The sequence below is a fragment of the Pectinophora gossypiella genome, unplaced genomic scaffold (genome assembly GCF_024362695.1).
Source record: "Pectinophora gossypiella unplaced genomic scaffold, ilPecGoss1.1 Pgos_39, whole genome shotgun sequence".
NCBI lineage: Eukaryota > Metazoa > Arthropoda > Insecta > Lepidoptera > Gelechiidae > Pectinophora > Pectinophora gossypiella.
In genome coordinates this window covers 679,155-692,270 of record NW_026063249.1, presented here as the reverse complement: position 1 = coordinate 692,270, position 13,116 = coordinate 679,155, and the positions used below count along the sequence as shown (strand labels likewise).

Below are 13,116 nucleotides of genomic sequence, written 5' to 3'. Positions count from 1 at the left end.
CCTTACTAGAAAATATATCTATATCACCATAAAATCCATCATAGTTTAAACATGCTCGTACAATAAATCTATTTCTGGCGTAATTGGTGGCTGCATTGGGAATAGAAAAAATTCTATTTGAACGCAATCTTGCAACTGGGCACCTAAACGCAATCTGACTAACCAGGTATGGGGAATCTATTAAATTATTAATAATTTTGTATAAATAAATTTGATCTCTATGTTCCCTTCGCTTTGCCAGAGATACAATATTTTCAAATTTATGGTTCTTAAATTTAAATTTTAACCATCTAATAAATTTATTTTGAATTCTCTCTACAGCGTCAATATACTTGGCGTATTGTGGACTCCAAACGGTTGATGCATATTCTAGCTGCGATCGAACAAGTGAATTATACAATAAAATCAGCGTCTTGGCCTTTTTGAAATTTTTGCCTTGACGAAACATAAAACCCAACATTCTGTAGGCTTTAGAAGTAATTTTGTTAACGTGTGAATCAAACAACAGCTGGCTATCCAAATTTACACCCAAATCTCTCATCTCGGACACTCTACTCAGAGCTTTACCATCAAAATTGTAGGTAAAGGAAACTGGTTTTTTCTTTCTTGTGTATGTTATTATGTGACATTTATCTTGATTTAGATGTAGTTTATTATTTGAGCAGTATATGTATAATCTATCGAGATCTGCTTGCAAATTGTAACAGTCTTTCTCCGATTTTATAATAGAAAATATTTTTGTATCATCTGCATATAAAAGTATATTGGCGTGATTAAAACACTCAGCAATATCGTTTATGAAAATATTAAATAGTAGGGGTCCAAGGTGAGAGCCCTGTGGCACACCAGAAGTAATCGGGATAAAGCTAGATATAAATCCTTTAACAGCTACAGCCTGAGTACGATCTCTAAGATAGGACTCCAGCCACCGCAGCAGATCGCCATGAATACCGATATAACTAAGTTTTTGTATTAGTAACGTGTGGGATATTTTATCAAATGCCTTTGAGTAATCGGTATACACAGCATCCACCTGGCAACCTTTATCCATAGCCTCGAGTACCATATCAGTAAACTCTATTAGATTGGACTCTGCAGAACGCATGTTAACAAAGCCGTGCTGTTGATTCAAAAGATACAGTCTTACCGAAGGAAACATAGTATCATATACTATACGCTCAAAAAGTTTAGGGATAACTGATAATTTTGAAATTCCACGGTAGTTTCTAACATCATGTTTGTTACCACTTTTAAATATAGGTACAACTAGTGACCGTTTCCATTCAGTTGGCATCACTCCTAGATGTAAAGATAAATTAAAGAGATTACTAACCGGCACGGACAGTTCCTTACTGCACTGCTTAAGAAACATAGGATGTATCCCGTCAGGCCCACTACCTTTAGTCACATCGAGACGTGATAAATATTTTTTCACAATTGGAACTGTTAATGAAATTGAGCTCAACAATAAGTCACTAGAAACCACATCTTGCATATTTGAGAGGATGGAAGAATCCGGCTCGAACACAGACTGAAAATAAGTGTTAAACATTGTGGCTATTGTGCTACCATCCGATGCCTGAACATCATCAAGATACAATACATCAGGTATACCGCCACTCTGCTTCCTCGAGTTCACAAATGACCAAAAATATTTTGGACTAATGCATATATTGTCTTCTGCTCTACAGTTATAAGTATCATAACACTCTGATTCTAATAATTTAGTTAGTTTGCGAAGTTTAGAAAAATGATTGTAGTCAGACTGTCGTCCATAAATCTTCCATTTTCTGTGAACCCTAAGCTTCTTATTTATAAGTTTGATTAAAGATCCAGAGTACCAAACGGGATATCTCTGATCCGTCGTCACAATTCTAGTGGGTACGTGCTTATCAATAATATCATTTAATAATTTATAGAATTTTTTAACTGCTAAGTTAATGTCATTCATAACTAGATGCGTGTTCCAATCTACTTTGTTTAGTTCAGACCTGATCACATCATAGTCAGCAGCATGAAATCGACGAGTGATCCGAGGGGCAGGACGTAGATTATCCACTAAAAATACCAGATTTATACTTATATCCAGGGACGGGTGATGAGCATCCTCTGGCAAGGCTAAAGGTTTCGTACGCTTAACAATACAATTACTGCAGTTTGATAGGACCAAGTCGAGCAGTCTATCGTTCCCATTAGGAATACCATTAAATTGAGACCAACTTGTCAGCATTAAAAATGAGTGCAATTGAGATGTCAAAATATCGAAAGTAGGGTTCTGTAGAATAAATATATTAGAGTTATTACGGTCAACATCCCATAATCCATGAGTAATATTAAAGTCACCCACAATTAAAAACATATTATTTGGATATTCTAGGAAAAGATCCGAGACATAGTCTAACCAATAAGATTGATATACTGCCTGGTTCTTACTTTGTAGGAAATAACAGCAAAATATAAATAAATTGGTGGCCGTACGACCCATTTGCGAGTTCAGATTGATACAAACATAAGATACATCAACATCCACAGTGTCCGGGAAAACACGTTTAGGTCTCACATCTACTGCAAGCCCACGGCGGACCGCTATCATAGTTCCACCCCCCCTTGAAACCCCCATTCGCTCGTAATCGCGGTCTGTCCTATATACGCTGTACCTACTATCGAACAACTCCGAGTCAAAGATACCGGGCAGTAGCCATGTTTCCGAGATACAAATCACGTCGTAATTTTCATTTAATACATTTCTCAAAAATAAATTAGTTTTACCACGCAGACCACGAGCATTCTGATAATAAATGTTTAAGGTCATGGTGGAATTAAACGTTTCAAATATTGAAGACGAATTATAATGATGCCATAACCATTTTTATATAACATTATAATTATAACAATCGGTATGCCAGTCAAGCAATTTTGTTTAATCAAATTTTTATTGTTTGCTAAACGCCTAATCAAATTACAACATAGTGTTATTTTAACAGATTTTATGAATACACGTAAATAGTAGTTTACAATAATACCTATTTGCCTTAATATATAGTAAAGATTATTTATCCTTCTCATTATTATTACAATACCGTGAATGCAGCCATCAATAAACCAAAAACTAAAGACAAAAAAAATACTTATAAGATTTTGTTTAAACAATCTTCTGACGTGATATACAATATTTTTGATTTGTCACTACGACGAACCATGACAGTGCAGTTACGCACCCAGCAGTACTGGTATCCTTTCTCCCTTGACAAAGATCTCGCTTTCTTAAATAGCATCTTATTATAAGCGGAGAGGTGATCGTTGATGTGGATTCTGTTCAGGTTGCCGCTGAAACCTATTTGCGATGCAGTTAGGTTTTTAATTTTTCGCAAAGCCGATATAAAGTCATCTTTTTTGTATCTAGATTGAAACTTCAATATGATAGGTTTTACTATATTACTGTCTGTGTCATTTTTGACAGCCACACGAGTAACAAAATCAATGTCTCTGCTGGGGTCCAGTGCGTACCCACAAACCTTACCCAGCGAAGAAACAACCTTGAGTAGGTTTTCACCATTGACTTCGGGCACTCCATTGATTTGGACGTTAGAGCGACGCACCCATTGTTCGCCTTTTCTTTGCTCATCCTTTACATTCCGCAGCTGTTCTTTCAGAACCGTGATCTCAGATACACAAGCCTCCAGAACGTCCACACGTTTCTCAACATCACTAACTCGTCCATCAAGATTTTCTAATCTGGAATCAAGCGAAGTTTTCAATGCTGTCAAGTCGTTTCTAACCTGGACCAAATCGGACTGTATCGATTGGATCGCCGAAAGCTGATTCTGCATGTCTGAAAGCTTATTCAGAATGGTGTTTAAAACTTCGTCCTTAGGAGGGCTTGCTTTGGGAGCGCAGCTTGGAGTCTGCAATATAGCACTTTCCTCGGGCACAGCAACAGTGTTAGTTCCCGAACCGGAGACCTTGCCTACTGACGACAGATTGGGGTCTTCAAGGGAAGCCGCCGAGATGCGAGCAGGAGCAGGCATAGTTCGGGGCGAGTCCGCTGTCATGTTTAAAAGTGAATTTTCATCACGACATGCTGCACATCTCCAACTGCTTCTTCCTGTTCCGAGACGGTTAAAGCCACGTTCCGTGATACCACCACAGTGAAAATGGTACTTCTTATTACAACAAGAGCACTCGGGCCCCTGACCAACCGATTCTGAGCAAGTTGCACACTGGGTTGTAAACATCATGATATGCAAACGCCAATACCGTGGTACCAGTCAAAGGCTCAGACGATAGTATCGCTTAGTATCGTTTGGGTATCGTGGTAGCGGTCGACAGATACCGACTCGTATAATTCGCGCGTAACGTCCGCTCAGTTGTAGCGCAGCGGAACCTGCATCAGATCACCACACAGCGCACCCCGGATCGAATCCCACCGGCAAGTTAGCACTTTTTCGAGCAGAATTTCTTTCAGTACCACAACACTTTAGTCACCAAAACAACACAGGTGCGACGGAAACAGATAGAAAAAATCCAATATGTCCGCGGCCGCAAATGGATAATCCCACAAGATGATAAGAGAGGGACCGAGTTTACAAACAAGAGGGTCTAGTAATTTAAAATTCAAAATTAAAGAACCGATATGACAACATGCGACACGTCCGCCCACGGCAACGAATTACTTGTAAACTGTTATGGAAGATCAAGTGGGAGAGAGATTCAACTTATGCAGATTGGTAAAGTAATAGCAATGGGTAAGCAGCAGTCAAGGAGGAGAAAAAAGAAGAAGTGATTATCACCCAAAGTGGTCAAAATAACTTTGCTCCAAACAGCATCCCAAGCTTTGAAAAAATAGCAGATACCTACAATCTTACCATTGCCATTGTGGTAATATGTGCCATAATATTAGCTTACATAATCTACAAAAAATTGCATAAGCGATTAACCAAGAAGATTGAGCGGCAATCCACTGTAGCAGTTCTACGATCGCAACGTTTATCAGTGTGACAACATCAACAGTAAACGTGAGTGAGTGATCAGTAAGTAAAGTGTTGGTTAAAGTGTTATAAAAGTGAAGAAGTAGTGAGCAGAGCAGAGTAAAATGTACTGTAAGTGTAATTAAATAATTTCTATTACTTTATATTTAATCACATACTTAAATTTGGGTTTGAGATAATTGTTTTAGTGGTAATAAGTCAAAGCATATAAATAATATATATTACTATGGTTAGCAAGTACTTAATGTCACATGGCAGAAAACATTTTTTATAAGTTTCACACGGAATTGCATGATATAGGACAATACCTAATTAAATTTGGTAAAAAACGTGTAATAAGTGATGCTGCTAAAAGTAAACTAGAAGAAGCTAGGAAAACATTTGCAAACTTTGAAATAGCATTAAAATTATACGAAAAGGTAAAATTGTCAGAGGACGCCGTTAAGTTAATAGAGGAAATAAACATAAAATATTTAGAGATAGAAAAGTTAATGAATAAGACAAACATGGCCGCTGAATTTGAATTAAAAACAGCAGTTTCATTACTACCAGTAATGGATGGTTCAGAAACAGTTACGAAACAATTGATAGATGCTATAGAATTGTATTCTACAATGATTACTGAAGAAAGTAAATCAAACCTTGTACAATTCGTGTTAAAGACACGATTGTCCCAAGTAGCAAAGTTAAGGCTAGGAAGTAACTATAAAAGTGTTAAAGAAATGATTGCTGATATGAAAAAACATCTCTTAACAACTAAATCAGATGTCGCGCTACAGAAGAAAATGCAAACTTGTTATCAAGGAAATTGGACTATTGAAAAATTTGGCTCACAGCTTGAACAGATGTTTGTTGACCTAACTATTTCACAAGCTGATGGGAAAGCTAACGCTTATAATATTCTGAAACCACTAAATGAAAAACAGGCAATTAATAAATTTGCAGAAGGGCTGAAAGATGAAAAATTAAGAACAATCATAGCAGCACGTAATTACCAAACGTTAAAAGACGCAATTCAAGGGGCAAAAGATGCAGAAGTAAACACGGGTTCCTCATCAACAGGACAGGTGTTTTGGACTAGGGGAAGACCTTTAAAACGAGGATTTCATAACTTTGCAACTCGTGGAAAACCAAATTATCAAACTAACTCTAAAAATCAAAATCGCTCCTTACAGGCAGGATTTTCAAATTTTCAGAGTTAAAATCAATGAACGACAAAATCAATACTATAATGGTCATGACACGAAGACAGCGACAAATGATAGAAAATGGAAGAAACAAGGAAACTACCGAAAAAATAAAAGGCAATGATACAGACGATTGGACTGATCACCCAAGAGTCGTAGAATTAACAAGAAAGCCTAAAAATTATATAGAACTAAGTTTTGATAAAAATGAATATAAAAAGAATGCATTATGTGGCAAAGGAATACGTAGCGGAAATGATACATTTATGTACACACCTATGAACTCAATGGTTACTATAAATCCCAGTTCTGGATCATGGCTGAAACGAGTTTTCGTCGTGAAAGAACTAGAGGAATTTTGTAACAAATTAGAAATAAAGGAATTATGCATAATTCGCAGTGAAGATAATAAGAAAATTATAAAAGAGCTAGCTAAGAAAATAAAAGAAGAAAGTAAGTGGCAGGGACCACGATTGTGTATTATACAAGGTGTTAAAAAAGTAGATAATACAGATGACCAGAAAGTTATACTGAATGATTTTCATATTTTACCTAGCAGTGGCCATGCAGGTATTAGGCGAATGACGAACAATATTAAGAGACATTATTATTGGACAAACATGGATAATGATATAGCGAAATTTGTAAAGAAGTGTGAAAAATGTCAAATACAAAAATATCATGAGAATATCAAACAGCCAATGTGTATCACAACTACAGCATCTACGGCATTTGAAAAAGTTTATTTAGACATAGTAGGACCTTTTAATAAAGATGCAAGTGGATATGTATACATTTTGACTCTACAATGTGAACTAACTAAATATGTCGAAGCTTACCCAATTCCAAACAAGGAAGCCGAAACTGTAGCACGATCATTTGTTGACAATTTTATTTTACGATACGGTATACCTTGCGAAATAGCAACTGATAGAGGTACAGAATTCATTTCAGTAATCATGAAAGATGTTTGTAAACTATTACATGTAAACCAAATTCAAGCAACTGCATACCATCATGAAAGTATAGGATCTTTAGAAAACTCACATAAATCCTTAGGAGCTTTCCTAAGAATCCAGACAGATAATCATTATCAAATGTGGAGCTCATGGATACCATACTGGTGTTTTGCATGTAATACTACTGTACACAGTGAAACAAAATTTACACCATTTGAACTAGTATTTGGAAAACTATGTAATATACCAAACAATCTTATGAGTAAAGTTGACCCAATTTATAACTATGATAATTATCCAATAGAATTAAAGTACAGATTACAGAAATCACAATTAGAAGCTAGAGAAAATTTAATAAAATCAAAGGAAAAAAGAAAAACAGTTCATGATAAAAGGTTAAACGCAATAAAATATGAACCAGGAGATTTAATATTGGTTAAAAATGAAAATAAGTTGGGTAAAATTTACCTAGGACCATTCACAGTCATTAGTGATATGGGTGAAAATGTAAAAATAAAAGAAGATAACAAAGAAAATATTGTGCACAAGAATAGGACAAAGCTGTATTTTGTGTAAACAAAAATAATAATAATATACTTTAATTATTATTTTTTTTTTCCCAAAGGATGAAGATGTGGTGTAGGAGTAGGTAGATATATAAGAAAAACAAAGAAAGAAGAGACGGTACACGTGTATACCATATAAGGTTTGTTTTGATCGTAACAAGAGGAAAGAAATATTATATGACCATATTCTATGACCATTTACGGATAATGAGATTAGTTATAAGATACCTTAAACTTGATCCTTAACATAACATTGTAACCCAATATAAATTTATCATTAAAATGTTAGTCATACAACCCATTATAAATAGGGTGCATTTATTCAAATAAATTCAGTATTTAATCTGCACTTGGGCCTTTCATTTCGAACCGCTACCCACCGCATCACACCTGGTAATGGTTGATCTTCTGGTAAGTTCAAGCGGTTCTCTCTAAGTTTCTTAGCGAATGTCCAGTTTTTAAAGATACTGCTATCGCTTTCTTTACCGTATGATCCCACGTTGATTGCAGTAAAACAATAGTCAGCATCAACTATGGCCATTAATACTATTGAGTTGTATTTTTTATAGTTACAATACAAAGAACCACTATGCAATAGTGAAATCAAACGTATATGTTTTCCGTCACACGCTCCAATGCAATTCGGAAATTTGGTACGTTTGTAAAAATTGACGGCAATCTCCTTCCAACGTTGACTGGATGACGGTGGTTTCATTTCGAGAGGTTGGAGAGTATCCCAGATAACTTCACATGTCTCTTGTACTAAGGCAGATATAGTTGAACTGCCCATATGAAAATCAAAAGAGAGCTCTTCGAAATTTTTACCCGTGGCAAGGAATTTAAAACAATAATTTTGATTAATGTGATATTTTATTGGTATATTATTATGTGCGTTTTCATTTTAGGTAACAATCTCAAGAAAAAATGGACTTATATACGCGATTATTATAGAAAAAAAAAACCAGCAGAGAATAAATAACACACCATCAGGATCTGGAGCAAAGGCTGTGAAAAAGGCATATGCATATGCATCCTTCCTTGAGTTTTTGAATCCTACCCTCCAACGAAGGCAGTAAGTACCTATACGAATTTTATTATGTATACATGATTTAGATGAGAATTGAACTAACTTTTTCAAGAAGATCCACTTTTTGAAAAAAAAATTGTTTTCTTACTGTATTATCAATATTATCTTGCAGTATATACAGTTATTTTTTTTCATTCAGGACACAAGGGAACTATACTGATAATGACGACAATAATTTAGATACACAGCAAACGAACAACGAGCCCGACGACTTGGAAACAAGTTCATTATATCAAAGTCCAAACCCGGAGGCTTCTCTGCAGCATGATGAGAATATAATTTTGAATGCAGAAGCCACCAAAAAATCTACAAAAAAGGATATACCTCAGCAAATTCTTAATATTCTAGAACGACGTGTACCACAGCCACCTGCCACAAAAGCTCCTATAGAAAACGACGATATAAAATTTTTATTAAGCTTTCGTGGATATATGTCAAAAATGTCGCCAAATCAGAAATTCGATTTTAAGATTGAAATGCTGCAATTAGTCAAACGAATCAGTAATAGTGAATCTTCATATTCTCGCCCTTCCTCATCATGTAGTAATTCTAACCCTAGCCTGTCCTATATCTCTATCCCTTCACCATCCCCCGCTAATTACTCTCAAGCTCCGTCTCCGTTATTAGTACGAAGAATTCAAGATCATCGCGAATCTCCATATTCTCGGGCTACCACACAATTTCGAAATTTAAATCCCGACACTTCGACTTCGACATCCTTCAACAGCTTTCAAGTTCCTCCGTCGTCTCCAATACGTCAATACGATATATTAAGGCCGGTCACATACATTCGGAATTCCGTTTCGGAATTTCGATTCGAAATACTGTTTCGGGATTCCGTTAATATATCACACACATACGTTTGTTTCCGTTCGGAATAACAAGGCTCAGTTGAGCGACGCTAGAACTTGAGTTCAGACATTTGGCATTATGGACGACGATTTTATTATCGCGATAGCACTGTTGCTATACCTATCAAGGAAAAAAAAATACGTCGCCGTTACTGGGCCATGCATAGGCCATCATACGGAATTCCCAATCAGATTAAATTTCGAACGGAAAAAAACTGTAAGTATGTGGTTGATTCATAGATGTTGTATGGATTTAATGCGTTCGATATTATGAATCGAAATTCCGAAACGGAATTCCGAATGTATGTGATCGGCCTAACGGAATCCCGAAACAGTATTTCGAATCGAAATTCCGAAACGGAATTCCGAATGTATGTGACCGGCCTTATCGTCACTATAATGCCGCTATTTGGAAAAAGCTTAAAGCATCAAACTGCTAGCTTCAAAAGAAGGACGAAATATTGCTCGAATGTGCTCCATTATAGCATTAGTTCCAGCAAACCACATCCCAACGGCCTGGAACTATATTTTAAATCGTGCAACAGAAACCCCACAAATGAACCGATTTCAAAATTACTATGAAAAAACATGGAACCCTAGAATGTCACCATCGATTCTGAGCTGTGCAAATCAAAAGCATAGGACAACTAACGCTTTAGAAGCATGGCATCACCGTGTCAATGCTCGCATACCCAAAAATCCTAACTTATACATGTTAATCCACAAATTAAAAAAAGAAAGCCAATATTGGGATCGTCATATACGTAACAGTTTATTTACGAATGTCAAAAGAAATCGCAAGCAAAAAGATATTGTTTTCGATCGCAAATATAACAAGCTGTTGGGTTATTTAGAAAACGGTGATGTACAGTGCCTAAGTTTTTTTTTTAAATATTGTTTTTGCAGTTTTTGAAGTAACTGACTTAATTATATTTTTCTAAATTGTATAATTGCCTGCTTAAATCTACATTATATTTTTTGTGTAAAATAGGAGAGATTAGCATATTATTTAGAGATCTAAAATGTGATTGTTATTCATATTTGACTTTAATGTGATTCTTGATTACTTCGGCCCCCTCACGGTCACAGTGGGCAGAGGGACACAGAAGAGGTACGTCGCACTGTTCACGTGCCTCACAACACGCGCCATACACTTAGAAATCGCCGCCTCACTAACAACAGATTCAGCGATTATGGCACTACGACGCATGATCGCGCGCCGTGGGTGCCCCACAGAAATTTGGTCCGACAATGGGACAAACCTACAAGGCGCCCACAAGGAGCTTCGTAAAACTATAGACAGAGCAACAGAAGAAGAAGCCACACACAGAAAGATCAGCTGGCGTTTCATACCCCCCGCCGCCCCCTTCATGGGCGGGGCATGGGAACGCCTCATACGGAGCGTAAAAACGGCTCTATACACCGTACTAGAACGAACGAGCCCGTCCGAAGAGGTCCTACACACCCTACTCGCCGAAGTGGAATACACGGTCAACTGCCGTCCACTCACACACGTCTCCGTGGACCCCGCGGACCCAGAAGCACTCACTCCGAACCATTTTTTGCTCGGCGGCACTGCCCGCGAGGGCCCGCCGGGCACTTTCGACGACAGCGACTTATCCAACAGAACCCAGTGGAGAGCCTCTCAACGACTCGCCGACCTATTCTGGACTCGTTGGATGCGAGAGTACCTCCCCGAGCTCCAAAACCGGCGGGAGCCACACGGCACAGGAACGGTCAAAATGGGTGACATCGTGCTCATTACTGACAACACGCTGCCACGAAACGTGTGGCCCCGCGGAATAATCACCGCTACCTACCCTGGAACGGACAACATAGTACGAGTCGTCGATGTCAAGACGAGGGGGGGAACACTTAGAAGACCCGTCAAGAAATTATTGGTTCTCTACTCCCCGCAACCCCCACCAATCGCGAACCGATAATTCTCTATATAAGAAAAAAATGGCGCCGAGCCGGCACACAACTCGCTCAGCCACGGCACGAGTAACATCTCTCTCTACTCACAAAAAACTCAACAAGTAACTGCTCCAGCAAAAATACAACATGGAGCCAGATACAACCTTCGAAGAGGCGGCGCGAGTGGTGGAACAGAACATGAAGACGTTGGGGAGAACAATCGAAGCGGCCAAAAGAACTACAGAGGAGGCCGTCCGACTTTGCTCCGCCCCCCCCGCCGCCGCGCCGCTACCTCGGCTCACACGTCCGCTCCCGCGCAACGCAAACCGAATCGACGAATTTTCTACGCGATCTCCAACGGAAAATAGAACAACTGGAGAGGGAGATCATCTACCTGAGAGCGAGCCAACTTCGAGGCTCTCCATACTCTCGGGACTACTTCACTTCCGACGCGACAGTCTGCTACTACCACAAAAAGTTTGGAGCAGAGGCGCGCAAATGCCACCCTCCATGCGCGTGGGAGCTAGAAGAGGGAGCAGAGGGACGCCGCCCGCACCACAGACGGAGGAGTATGTCGACGTAAACTCCCGCACCGTCAACATACGGCGGGAGGAATGTGCCGGACGACGTCAAGAACGATCTCATATTTTCATAGGAATATATGTAAAAACTCTATTACAGATAATACAAATGAGATTGAGCAGGATGACAATAACGATACAGAATGTTTAGTCGATAAGTTGGTTAAAATAATTGTTATTGTTTTGTTAGTATACTAATTGGTTAAGAGATTGTTCGTAAGGGTCAATCTGATTAATCGATAAGTTGTCAAGAATTTATTTTTGTTTGTTTAGTACATTAAATTGTTCATAGATTAAAGTTCATTCATTGATAAGTTAATAATAAGAATCCAATTATTTCTACATCATAAAACTGACACAAAATCCATCCACCAACACACTACCTATTTCAAGAGCCAGCTGCATTGCGTAACCTTGTTTTCCGAACGAATGTTCACAACAAATTGAATCCACATTTTATATTGATGATGTCCTCTGAACAAAGACACTTTAAAAATGGGTTGCGCTGGGTTGTGTATTGTCATTCAAACACGAAAAAATTTAGACTCCAACGTTTGTGTGTGTGATGTGAAATCCGAGGACGACTCAAGCTATACCGGTGAGTATTATAGTTACTTAACGATTTCATTAATTCAAATCCTACTTATTCGATGTTATTGGGCATTCTTGGACCATCTGAGTGAAGGCGACACGAGAGCGCGTGCGAAAGCGCGTTGGCGCTCGACTGAACGAAGTTGCTCACGCAAGTCACACTAAGAATTTTGATCTATATACTATGCAAGAAGACATGGCGTGGTTTTACTCTCATTTCCAGCCCACACAATTCATAAGCTGCAGCCACTCGACGTCTCTTTTTTCAAACCATTAAGTCTTTACTAAATTGACGAAACAGAAAAATGGCTGCGTCATAATCTTGGTGGAGAGGTGACAACGTTCCAGGTTTATACAAGTTGATTGCCAGGGCTGCATCGCGTAGGGCT

General features: G+C 38.2%; 1 protein-coding gene across 1 annotated transcript; it reads left to right on the top strand.

The window, feature by feature from the left end:
• Nucleotides 1–8,068: 8,068 nt before the first annotated feature.
• Nucleotides 8,069–12,434, top strand: LOC126381195 (uncharacterized). The gene is made up of 3 exons (XM_050030712.1): nt 8,069–8,111; nt 8,606–8,772; nt 8,927–12,434. Exons 1-3 carry the CDS (start codon nt 8,097–8,099, stop codon nt 9,666–9,668), a joined length of 924 nt encoding a protein of 307 aa, XP_049886669.1. The 5' UTR covers nt 8,069–8,096; the 3' UTR covers nt 9,669–12,434.
• The last annotated feature ends 682 nt before the right edge of the window (nt 12,435–13,116 follow it).